Source organism: Cottoperca gobio, chromosome 7, assembly GCF_900634415.1.
Source record: "Cottoperca gobio chromosome 7, fCotGob3.1, whole genome shotgun sequence".
Lineage (NCBI taxonomy): Eukaryota > Metazoa > Chordata > Actinopteri > Perciformes > Bovichtidae > Cottoperca > Cottoperca gobio.
Window position 1 is genome coordinate 2,620,878 of NC_041361.1, and position 12,381 is coordinate 2,633,258.

At 42.7% G+C, this 12,381-nt stretch overlaps 1 protein-coding gene across 8 annotated transcripts; it reads right to left on the bottom strand.

The window, feature by feature from the left end:
* Positions 1-4,931: 4,931 nt before the first annotated feature.
* Positions 4,932-11,892, bottom strand: znf217 (zinc finger protein 217). Of its 8 annotated transcripts, none has more exons than XM_029436594.1 (7): positions 11,770-11,890; positions 11,463-11,495; positions 10,598-10,656; positions 8,493-9,874; positions 8,182-8,289; positions 6,700-8,067; positions 4,932-6,580 (listed from the first exon to the last, which is right to left on the bottom strand). In XM_029436594.1, exons 4-7 carry the CDS (start codon positions 9,817-9,819, stop codon positions 6,468-6,470), a joined length of 2,916 nt encoding a protein of 971 aa, XP_029292454.1. In that variant the 5' UTR covers positions 9,820-9,874; positions 10,598-10,656; positions 11,463-11,495; positions 11,770-11,890; the 3' UTR covers positions 4,932-6,467. The 8 variants fall into 8 exon arrangements, with proteins under 8 accessions (XP_029292454.1, XP_029292456.1, XP_029292451.1 ...); XM_029436596.1 differs by lacking the exons at positions 10,598-10,656; positions 11,770-11,890 and adding an exon at positions 11,619-11,759 and having other exon boundaries at positions 8,493-9,563; positions 9,651-9,874; XM_029436591.1 differs by lacking the exon at positions 11,770-11,890 and adding an exon at positions 11,619-11,759.
* Positions 11,893-12,381: the final 489 nt, after the last annotated feature.

Sequence of the window (12,381 nt, forward strand, 5' to 3'; positions counted from 1 at the left end):
TGTGTTCTAACTGCAAAGTGTGTAGAATCTGTGTACGTGAAAAATGCCCGGATGTATGAGACGTTAGCTTACCTTTAAATAATTACGGATAATGGCGAGTGACGTAAACGTATAGTTAGGAGTAAAAAACACGGGAGCTCACGTATATACTTTAATGTAGAAAACATATTTAACACTAAAATATTAACTTGCCTTTAAAGGTTCAATGTGCCACCTGCTCCTAAGAAACAGTGGGCAGTATTTCACCTCCAAACTGTGTCCATACAATCTCTAATGTTCTTACTTTAGTTGTAGTATTTATATAATTCTTTATATAGTGTATTGCATTTACTCCTGTGTAATGCCTGTCAGTCAGTCAGCAGGGCAAGACTACCAACATTTGACCAAACTGCTGAAACTCTGAGATCTAATGATCTCCACGTGGAGCTGATCCATCTGTGTTTACTCGGCACTAATGTTAACCGGGGTCTGAAGTCTGTGTAATGTTATGTTTGTTTATTGGACTAAATCCAAAGTGGCAGAAACTAGAAAACAACCTGCATATTCATCTCATCTTCCCGGTGGCGGCGCAGCCAGGAGAGCAGCCCGTCGGGGGAGGAGAGAGGTCGGCCAAGCCAGCACTCGGCAGACGCCTCCATCAGGTGGCCTCACAGTCAGCAGCCGGAGAGACTTGAGCTCAGCCAGAACAAGTCTCAGCGCCGGCAGTCACAGCGGGCTGCTGGACGTGTGTAACGGCAGCAACAGGGAGTCTGCAGTTCCCCGGTGCTGTGGCTGAACTGAAGCTAACTGCTAAGGCTGATGACAGCTATACTCTCATGAGAAACAGCCTCCTGGCAGCTGAGAGGACGAAGCGAAGTGGTGCGGGTGTTTTTCCTCGTTTCCGCCACTTAAAATGTCATCCAATAAACAAACTATAAAACAGCCACAGAACATGGCTGTAATATTTACAAGCGAGTCAGGCAGCTGTACTTCTTCTCTCTCTGCACTGAGGGCAGACTGGAGCTACAGTGACTCACTGTCGCCTCTAGAGGAACAAGTGGTATTACAAGACTGGATGTAGCTGCGCTAGTCAGCTAGCATGCTAATGTCAGTAGATATCTCTGCAACACCACACAGACGTCTTTGACCGAACGTCAACACTGTAACCTCTTCACAGTCTGTTGATATTGTTAGTTAATTGTTGAAAGTTTGAATTCTGGCATAATTTACACATCGAACCTTTAAACAAGTTTTATTCAACGACAGCTCGGACCTGTCGCGCCCTGATGGATAATCATGGGATGCAGAGAAGACGTATTGCTCGAGTTTACTTCAGTGTGAAGAGTCTGCTGGTGAAACCTAATCGTTAAGGCAGTGTGCAGTACATACTGTACCGATTGAGTATGTGATATGCAGTACATAAGTATGCAGAATGTTAGTATGCGATTGCGAACCCAGCCAAAGCATCTATGTCAGGGAATCACCAAAGTCAGCAGGCTCATGGGGACCATGAATTTCAAAATGACATGACAATCCATCGTTGTTGAGATATTTCTGTCCGGACCAAAGTGATGGACCCTCATTGCCATCCATGCAGCCATGTAGAATACAACAGTCGCCCTTATCTTCAATCTAAACAAGTTATCTTTGCATCTATTTTACACACTTAGTTCTCTTCACTTCATTGTCCCTTTTTCATACTTGAAAACAAGTACATGCTGTTAAAGCTGCCTGCTGCGACGTCTTATGAAAAGCCTAAATAATAGCAAATCAGAACCATCATTGTCTTTACTCACAGATAACCTCAACAGACCAAAGGCACCGAAAGTAGAGCAACGCATTCTTCAAGGCTTCAATGTGTTCAGCACTCTCCAAACATAAAAATAAACAAAAATGCTAAATGGTCCAACAGTCGCTTTTGCTGTATGTGAGCCTTTTGATTTCCCCAAACCGAGTCTCTTGATGGCTTGCCTGCAACATGAAACATGACACGTCATCCATTATTCTGTACATGTGCCTTGCTATCTCAGCCCGCTCCATATGGCCCCTGTTGTCTCCAGACACCCAAATCCCTTTCCTTAGGCCAGGGGCTGTTTTTGTGGGAACCATTACATTGCTCCTCTTCCTCAGAGGAATGGGGTGACGATGATGAGCAATCACAGCCAGAGCAGACTTTCTTCCTCAAATTCTGACAGGATATTCAACAATTGACCATATCCGCTTTGTTTGGCCCAATTGCTAATTCATGCAAGTTGACAATCTGGAGGCAACAATTATGAGTGATGAAAGGATTGAAAATAAGAGGAGAGAGCACTTAAGGGGAAGGAGAATAACATGAAGTTTATTTTACACGGGCGGGAGGGAGGGAGGGAGGTAGGAGATTTGATAGACATACTACTGGAGAGAAAGAGGGTGGAATTGCTAAAACAGAGTCACAGATGAATGTATCCACAGCCTCTTCTAAAAACCAAACACACTGAACAGATGAATGGATGGCAATGCAAGCATAACATGCCATTTGTGTATTGAGTTGTGCACGGAAATGGCTGCTGTGTGAATCCTTATCACACAAAACCTAATGCGATGAAAAAAAAAGAACGTGATAAGGAGCTGTGTGAAGACCTCAGGTGTTTCATGCCAAAGCATTTTGAGAGAGAGAAGAAATCCCCATGTGAATTTGCATGAAACATTGGTATTTTCTCAGGTTGTCCTTATCCAGATGCATAATTGGCAATGAAGCATGGTATTGGGGAATAAAAAAATTAAGATGTGGGCAAATAAAGACATAAATAAAATCTGTTTTCTGATTGCTCGAGAGATGCTCGATGCGTTGGTAATCTATTTTCTCTTTTTCTGCATTACTGTGTCAAATAAAATATGATTTTAGGTTTCTTTAGGCGCCACAATGATGCAGCTTAATGAAAAGGGAGGCCTGCAGTGCCATTCATCTGCGAGGAATAAAGACGTAGGTAAAGGTCAGGCTACATATCTGGCAGAAATACACAAATCTTTATGTTTCTCGAGGCCCCCAAATTACAGAGAAAAACAAAGAGAACAAAAAGTAAACAGAGTGAAAATTCAAAGTGTATCTTTGCCCATTAAAGAGACTTTTGACATGAAAGCCCTTGCAGCATTCTGGACACGGGGATTGAGAGTAACGGGATGCATGTCATAAGCTGTTGTCGACTTGCGCTCTCTGCCATGCCTTTGCACTAAGTTTGCCATAGTGTGGGGGAATATGAGGGTGATGCTAAGTGAAATGCTCATTTTGCGTTTGTGATTACCAAGGCCCATGGGCGATATGCACTAATGTGAGCTAATGCAATAGATTACACAGTGCTGGCCCAGGGGAACAGACAGCAAACAGATGTGGTCTACTCAAAAAGGGAGGAGGGGTGGAAAAAAAATCTAAGTTTAAAGTGTTCAATGTGCTGAAGATTGTCCCTTGCAATTTGTTGTTTACAGAACGCGCAGCCGTGATAGGTTTTGTCGGTCGTCTCTGTTTACAGATATGGGGGAATTCAACAATCGTGTGCTCGTGTCTGGTAGACTGTTGGAGCTGTTAAGAGAACTTCTCTCGGAAAGCTTTTCAAGGAGTTTACGCTCGCTGAATCCAAAAACACTGCACACAGGTGTTGCCTTTGACAGCTGATAGGCAACACCTGTGTGACATCACCAATCAGGGTGCGGCCACAGACGCAGCACACTTATTAAGTATGTAAGCTTCAAAGCAAAGAGAGCGGAACAAGCTTCTTTCTTTTTGTGGAGAAGTGTACTTTTTAAAGACAGATGTATGTATTTAAAGGTCTACTCAGTATCAAGGTTAATACGCTCTCCTGTATTTTCCATTACTACTCTGTAATTCTTAATTCTCCCCTGGCAACAATATACAGACGTATAAGTGACTACATACGTACGTAGGTCTGCTGCTCAGACTGGACATGCAAGGCTTGGAAACTAGAATCTGACAAGGCTCAAATCTAGACTTTGTAAATACTGCCCTCTAGCTGTCAATCTGGGTCACTGATGGGAAAAGGGAACTATACATCACAATTCTTCCCATACAATTTGAACGAATATTGTTAAAACAGTATTTCTTTGTGTTGTAATGGAGGCGTGAGACTGACACACGTGGACTAAATAGTTTCTCCTTAGGGACTGAAGACACTGGAGTATTACTCTGAAATGGTAATCGCATGTTACTGCAATAGCATGCATATTACAGTCCACTGATACCACTGACATGTTAAATGAGAAGGTGGATGATTGGGTGTGTAAAAACAATCCAATACTGGATTTATCCAAATCAGATCCAAGGCCAGATTAGTCTGCAGTCTTCTAGTAAAGCGGTGATTGCAGGGTGTCCCCTGTGGAGCAGGTTAAAGTCTATTTCTTAAGTGTTTTTCTTAATAACTCTTAATGTTTAGATGTGTAGAGTCTCAACGCATATTAGATTTACAAGAGGTATGATACCACACATAAAACGGCTGTGTCGTTAAATTCAAAAGGTATTTCAGCTACAGGTATACATGTGACCTGTACCTGGTTTGTCACATCAAATCGTACCAATGACGGTTTCATTGAATGCATGTTAAGGCCGCTGCGTCTGTGCATAATGAAAATGCTTTGATTAAACATGGTAATATGTATTGTGAACAGGTCGTTGGTTATTTTAAAGACATTTTGCCATGTGAAAGATAAGCATTGCACAGCCCTACAACCATATCCCTCCCCCCACCACCATCATCATCATCATCATCATCATCATCATCATCATCATCATCATCATCATGCAAGGAGGCCTTCCCAAGATGGAATAAGCACAGTCCACCTGTAGGATCCAAAGAGCGCCTGTACGTGATCACCACAAAGCCCCCGCAGCTATTCTGCCTTCACCTTCCGAGTGGCTTGAAGGTGTCCATCAGTGAAGTAACAAACAATAAAAACACACAGCCTTTTGCCTCACTTTATTATTGAAATGTGTCATACAAATCTCAAACAATATTTTCATTTTTACATAAGTACACATGTAATGTGAATACCAAACAAAACAAAAAGAAATAACTTAACCCAAGCCTTTCAAAGTGGCAAAATACTAAATTACACGATAGACTAAACGGCTCGTAAATTAGTTAACCTGAGACTTTTTGTTCACAGTGTGTAATTAATCGAACTATTAATCAACATAGCCGCTTCATACATCTAAAGACCAGCCTCGAAACGACTGCTGCATGCCACTTTAAACAAAACACTTTCAGGACTCTGCAAAGCCTGAATAGTGACTAAATGTGCAGTCCAAATAATACAGCATCACCGTTTGACACACAAACAGAACTCATGAAATTTGGTACATTTTCTTTTTTACAGCTTATGGATTGAAGGCACCACTAAAGCAGAGGACAGCAATTTGCCATTTCAAAAGGACAAATAATAACCACAAAAATCTGTTCTGTGTTTAAAACCGGGCTTATAAATACCAAGCATATCAAAAGAACTCCACAACCCACGTCGCGTTACAGTTAATCATGAGCTGTAGGTCGACATGGCCTCAGCAGCAGCGGTTCTGTATCACCAGATGCGTTTGTGTTTTATGTGGTGCCTGACAAACACATGTAGTTATACAAATCCATCTAGTTATACTACGACTCAAGACATCTGTCTGTAGTCGATAGACATTTAGGTACAGAGGCTCAGCTGACATGATGGCTACAGCAGCTTTACAAAAACAACAGCTTGACAACATGAGGTAGACCACTTCAACACACACAGGACTTGTAACTGTGGCCTGTGTGTAAACCAACAAGTTAATAAACTTCCCACCCTTCAGTGCCTTGGAAAAGAAAGAAAAACAGAATAGTGCTAAATGACTGCCTGTACATAAACCGTAAGAGAACAGAGCAGCGACGTTTCACACATTACTTTAGATACTTTTTTTAGGTACTGAAAGCTTCCAGATAGATTTATGTTGTTATCCCACATACAAAGTTTACTGTTATGTCATAGACACTTACAGATATGTGAACATTAGTGTGGGTCAAATATGGATTAAGCAAGCGTTTTAAATGGAAACAAATAGCACAGTGCACACCAGTGGAATTACATCTTCAAAGAGAGACGATCTGAACTTTTTCATTCAAAGAAAAGAAACAGAAAGGTACACTAAAGGCCTCAGCCATGAAATGTCTATGCAACACAGTTTGCCTCTATTGAAAGCATTAAATGTGGGGAACGTAATGAGCACGAACCATCCCTCTTTAATCCTTATTTGAACAAATTTCTCCCAAGAAGTTCTTCAAAATAAGGAAGCTGTAAAGTTCAAATCTAGAGAAGATTGTTTTTTTTTTTACTTTTTTATATTTTTAAATATGAATTGATGAATTTATATCAAGTACCAGGTAAAAGATTCTGGTCTTTGAAAGGGTTTGAAAATCAGAAAAAAAAAGGAAGCTCTATTTGTATGGACTTCAACCTTTTACCTTGGTGCCACTTTAGGTACTTTTGTCAGTGGTCCCATAGCGTTGGTTAGGGAAAGGGCCTGAAGGCTCTCTCCTCTGAAGGCTGGGCAGAGTGGGTAAGTGTTGGTACAGCACAGTTCTGCCGCCTGAGAAAAAAATCTGTAATGTTATCTCTACAAACTGCGAGGATATGCAGATATAAAAGCAGCCAATTAGGAATAAAAAAAAAATGCACCACTCCTGAACCCGCTAAACTAATGCATACCTGCTCTTGGGTTGGCCAGTCCTCCATGACTGGGGTTGCCAGCTGTGCTGTGATAGAGAGATGCCAGGTCATTGGGTGAGTAGGAGCGCAGGAGGTTCATCATGCCCCACTCAGTGTCCAAGCCTCCTCCCATGGCTGAAGATGGAGCCTTCAAAGAACCCATGGTCTCAGAAACTGTGGATGGACCCGGCATTTGTGATGCGTTTTTCACACTTCTCCCAGAGATAAGCAGCCTGTTGGACACATTGCCTGCTGGTCCTCTAAAGCCATGCATCTCAGCGGCGTCAGCTTCCCTGCCTGTAGGTACCGCGTACTTTAATCTCTTGCTGGACGGTTCAGCGAAATCCATCTGGGGGAGACTCCCGAATCGGCTCGACAGGCACAGCCTGGCAGCGTCTGAGTGCCAAAAGACGCCGCTTCTCGCTGGGTAACTCCTCTCACCAATCCCCACTCTGTCTGGGGGGCCCGGTCGCTCCATGGCGTACTTGGTGCCCGTGTTAGATTTCCTCATGAGCTCCGTATACCTGGAAGATTCCTGACTGGGATGTGTGTCAATGTTGTGTGTGTAGCGCTGTGTCTCCTGCACAACATCATGTACGGGTGCATGGATAGGGGAGCGCTTAGGTACCTGAGGTGGGTTAACGGGGGTCTTTTCTTGTGGTTTTGCAGGTTGAGGGGGTGGGGACTTGGTTCGACGAGGGTGGCGCCGGTCAATCATCGGAAGTGGGGTGACGTCTTTCCCTTCAAGCGCGGGGGGGCAACCTGTATAACGTTTTTCTTTTAAACTGCCGAATCCATTCTTTTTTGTGCCGTCTGACTTGTCTTTATGAGTGAGCTTTTTGTGCATGATCAGAACCTCTGGGTACATGGTTTTATATGCACACAACGCACAGGAAATTGGAATTGATGCATTTCTGGGTTCTGCACTGGCAGAGATGGAGAGAGACACTTTTAAGGACAGATTTAATGGGGCCTCAGAGTTCTCGTCTTTTATCTCCTCCCTCTCCATCTTTAGGTTAACAGGTACGGGGCACTTTACGACCACATCATCAGTCGGGGAGTAAGCAGACGTAGCAATTAATTTCTCATACTCAGCATTTATCTGGACGAGGGGTTTTCCAAGCTTGCCGCTTATGCTTTCAAATGTGTGCTCCTGCGTTCCATTGGTGCACGATCTGGCTCCAGGAACCCAGAGTTTGGATCTATTCGGAGCAGGTTTTTCATCGTTAGGGGGGGGCACTAAAGGCACGGGTCTGCTGGGAATGTCCACGAAAGGTTTGTCCTTGTGACGCCGATCCAGGTGATATTTCAGTGAAGTCTTCTGGGCTGCAGCGTAGTCGCAGTAGGCACACTTGAACGGCTTTTCACCTGAAACAAACAAAAGATACAAACACTCAATTACAAGCAGAGTTTAAAGTGTGAGCCACATATGCATTCTCATTTTCATAAATTAATGATTCAGACCAAATGTGTTGACTTTACCTGTGTGAGTCCTCAGGTGAACGGTGAGGTAATAGCTTGATCGGAATGATTTGCCACAGTAACTGCATGCTTTTGATCTGACTTTTGATCGATCAAAACCATCTTCACCTTTGAAAATATACACAAATATAAATATTATTAAATAAATACATAGAAAGGAAGAGGACAAAACAAAAATCACAAAAGGACATGCGTTATCATCTCTCCCATCAGCAGAGGGAGCACTTTGTTCTTTGTTTGAAGAACAATTCCTAAATCACCATTAAGACAGAATGAGTGAAGCATGAGAGTGTAATGAGCCCTAACTGTACCTGGACCCAGGTGTTCTGTCAATGCTGCTTCCTCGAAGCCCTCCTCACAGCCTTCCTCCGCGTGCTCAAATGAGCCCGTTCTCGACAACTTCCCGTCCACAGAGGACGTTGGACTCTCTTCACCTGCTCTCTCACGCTTGTGGACCCTGGAGTGGAGAACTAACTGGTGGTAGGTCCTGAAGGTTCTCTGACATTCCTCACAAGTGGTTGGCCTTTCTTTGTGCTTATCTTTTTGCATTAGAGACCTGCGCTGCGGTACGGCGTTCTCTACTACGGTCTGCTGCTGAGATTGGAGATCTCTCCCAAGGACCTCTTTCGCAGCTTTGTCTCCTTGCCCCTCAGACCAAATATTATTCAACTCCTCCTTATCAGAGCCGCATTCTTCATTGTCTGTGCTGGCTTCCTGGCCAATATCTTTAATATTATTAGGACCAACTGCTATCTTGCCCTTTGTAGCAAGTTGCCAGGCCTGATATGTGTTGAAAGGATCCAGCTGGGGAATCCATTTTGATGATCTCTTGTGTTGCAAACTATTTCCTGGAAAGTGAGGCCTAAGGTTTAGACTGTGAAGAAATGTGTCCTGTTTGGTAAGGGATTCAGTAGTGTCATCCATTTTCTCCTCGTCTTTATCTCTGCCGGGCTCCGCCTCTCGATTGTGCACTTTACTATGCTTAGCCAAACTTTCCAGGTCAGGGAAGAAAAAGCCACAAACCATGCACATTTTGTAAACAGTGCGGACGGGTTCTGAAACAGGGTCTTGAGCGATGCCATTGACTGTGACCGGGGTCTCCAGGTCTTGCTGGGTTTTGCTCTTTGCTCCTGGTTTTACGTGCATCTTCATGTGGTTCTTCAGGAACCACGGCTCTCGAAACCGCCGTCCGCAGAAGTTGCAGCAGTAAGTAAAGTAGTCCTTGTGCTTCCTCATGTGGGTCTCCAGCTCATTGGCATCTTGTGACACCTGGCCGCACACAATGCAGCTGTGAACCTCCTCTTCTTCGATAGGGAGGCTGCTCGGTTTGTGCCGAGGTCGCTCTCCTGGGATCCTGAATTCTGCTTCAACTCTAAGCACAGCTGGTTCAAAGAAAGTGGTGGGGTGCTGCGTTAATACGTGTGGTCCTAGCTCATCCTGGTGAGTGAAAGTCTGATCACAGAACATACAAGAGAGTGGTACACTTCCTCCAGATTGCAACACTGCCTTTTCTGAGTAGGTGGTGTGTGGCGTCATGCTGGAGCCAGGCCCCGGGGTGCTCGCAGTGTTACGAATAAGAATATCTTGGGCAAGTCCATCTCGGCTCTCCACAAACGGTGGCAACGAGTGAGTCGGCATTATCCTCTGAAGGTGGAACCACAAGGATGTACGCAGTATCCAGATTAATAGGAACCTGGAAAAAGAGGAAAGGTATCTTTAAGCTCTGGATGTCAACAATAGGATCAGGCAGCTGCTACTTAACTTGAGATAAAATAAGTCTGAAACACACCACACAGAGAATGGCCTTCCCTTATACTGAAACAGGAAATGCATCTTTTTTAGCAATCAACTGCACAGACAACTTATTTCCTCTCTGAACATACCATTGATAAAATCGTAACACAATATTTCTCTTGCTCTAAAGCATTATGTTTCCTATTTCTTTGTATTTATTCCTTATTGTATATATAAACCTTAGTTTGTGAGCAGATTTTGGCATACTTTATACAAACTGAATAGTGTATAGGTTCATACTATCATACATTTAAATGTTTTTGTTAAAAACAAAGATTAATTTGTAAGCTTCATTGTTTCAATGAAACAAACATGTCACTATTAAATGTTCGAACTATTCAAATCCCATTACATTCAAACATTAGTCATATTTAGCCTTTTTCTGGACACAACCTTTAACTTCTCCTTTTAAAACCATCTTGATCACACGAAAAGGAAGTGTGACAAAATGTTACATGAACTTAGTTTGATTGAATCTAAACAACATTTAACATCAGTGAAACACCCAAGATATGAAAACGTTTGATGTTATACACTAGCCTACGATTCTTAGCTGTCTTGTTGCCTCACACATTGCCAATTATATGGTATGCACCAGGCGTATAATCTTTTGTTTACTCACCGCTGGTACTACCTCCTTCTGTTTTGTGTCATAGTAGCTCTTTCAGTATGTATAATGAACTGCTTATACAGATATATAGATATATAGATAGACATAGATCGAGAGAGAGTAAAAAAAGTAGAAGAAGAAATTAAAAATCACTCTTTAGTTTGCACAAGGGTGGAGTCACTGGACAAGCAAGTTCAAAAGCTCATACAAGTTTAAGGGAAGACTGTTAAAGTTTATGTTAATGCTTCTATTTAACTAACCCAAATACATTGAATCGCTATTACAATATAGTGTTACAACTGAGCAATGTAGATGCTAATAAATTGCTAGTCATTTTCCAGTTATTCTCCTCAACATACTGTAACATAATGCTGTCAAATGGTACTAGTATTTGCTTACCTTTGCTATAATAAGTTTGCCTTAGTGAACTTTTGACTTCACCCAGGTGAGCCCGTGCAACCGTCGATAATGACCCAGTGTGATTTTTTTTTTTAAGCACGCGCATGCTTTGTGTGAGGCAGCCTTTAGGTTAGCCACCTTGTTATTCAAGTAAGCACAGCCCTCGTTAAGATCATTAACGTTAGTTTACTCACGAGGGAGGGAGGTGAGGTGAGGTGGGGGGGGGGTTGGGATGCTCAAACACAACAGCTTTGTCAAATTAACGTTAACGTCACCAAACTCAAAAGGCTAATTACATTTCTATGTGTGCATAATAAGCAGAGCACGAGGAATTTTGGTGACTTCAGTCATGGTGCTGGCGTTAACTGATTTCTTTCTAAACAACCATCATGTAGCTAACATTACACATCAACTACAAAGAGCGATAACGTTGATTTCATGACAACACATCGACATTAACCATACATTGTGTACTTACGTTATTGATTTGTTTACCGGCAAGTTTCACAAACTGGAAAAAAAACAACACACACACACACACACCCGGTAAAGTTAACTTAAATAACGCTACCGTTAAACTAACGTTAGCAAACTAACACTTTCTGTTGTCCTCGACCAAACTGTAGAAACTCACCAAACAATACCTACCAACTGAGAATTTCCGGATTATTAATGACACTGATACTACGAGCGACTCAATTCACGTTGTGAGCGACACATAGTGTGTGTTGCTTCTTCATTTCACACACACACACACGCCTTGTTTCTGGAGGTGGACAGCTCACCTATTGAATTGTTTGAATGTGAATCATATTTGTTCTACTTGGCGAGTCCTCACTGTGTGCAGCTGTTGAGTTCTGACGCGCGCGCTCTCTCGCTCGCTCTCTCTCCAACGACTCTCTCAAGGGGAAGATGGAGCGCGTGCACGGCAACCCCAAAAAACCCATAGCACAGTCACGTGGTCGCGAATAAATGATTAAAATGTTAATACACGCGAGTAAAAATAAAAACAAATGCATACATGTGTATAACTGGCTTTTGTTGTTGTTGTTGTCACAACTACTTGAACATGTATGATCTTGGATATTTAATCACTGTCATATTTATCTTTAATCACCCAGGTTACCATTACACTATACATTCCTGATTTGTCTTACTGTGTTTAGTTCACTGACTTTGGGGTTAGCCTGTATGATGCTACTTTAATATATGTAAAATGCCACAGAGTTAGTTCCTTATGCAGATTAGAGCCACAGGCTACACAGCAACACTGTTTCATATGTAGTGTAGTGCTGCATTGAACCTACCTAAAAGTATAGCCCTCCTTCCACGCTCTAACGTCATGCATCAGCTACCATGTGGAGGTGGGGGAGGGGTGCCTCAAACTTTTCACAGTT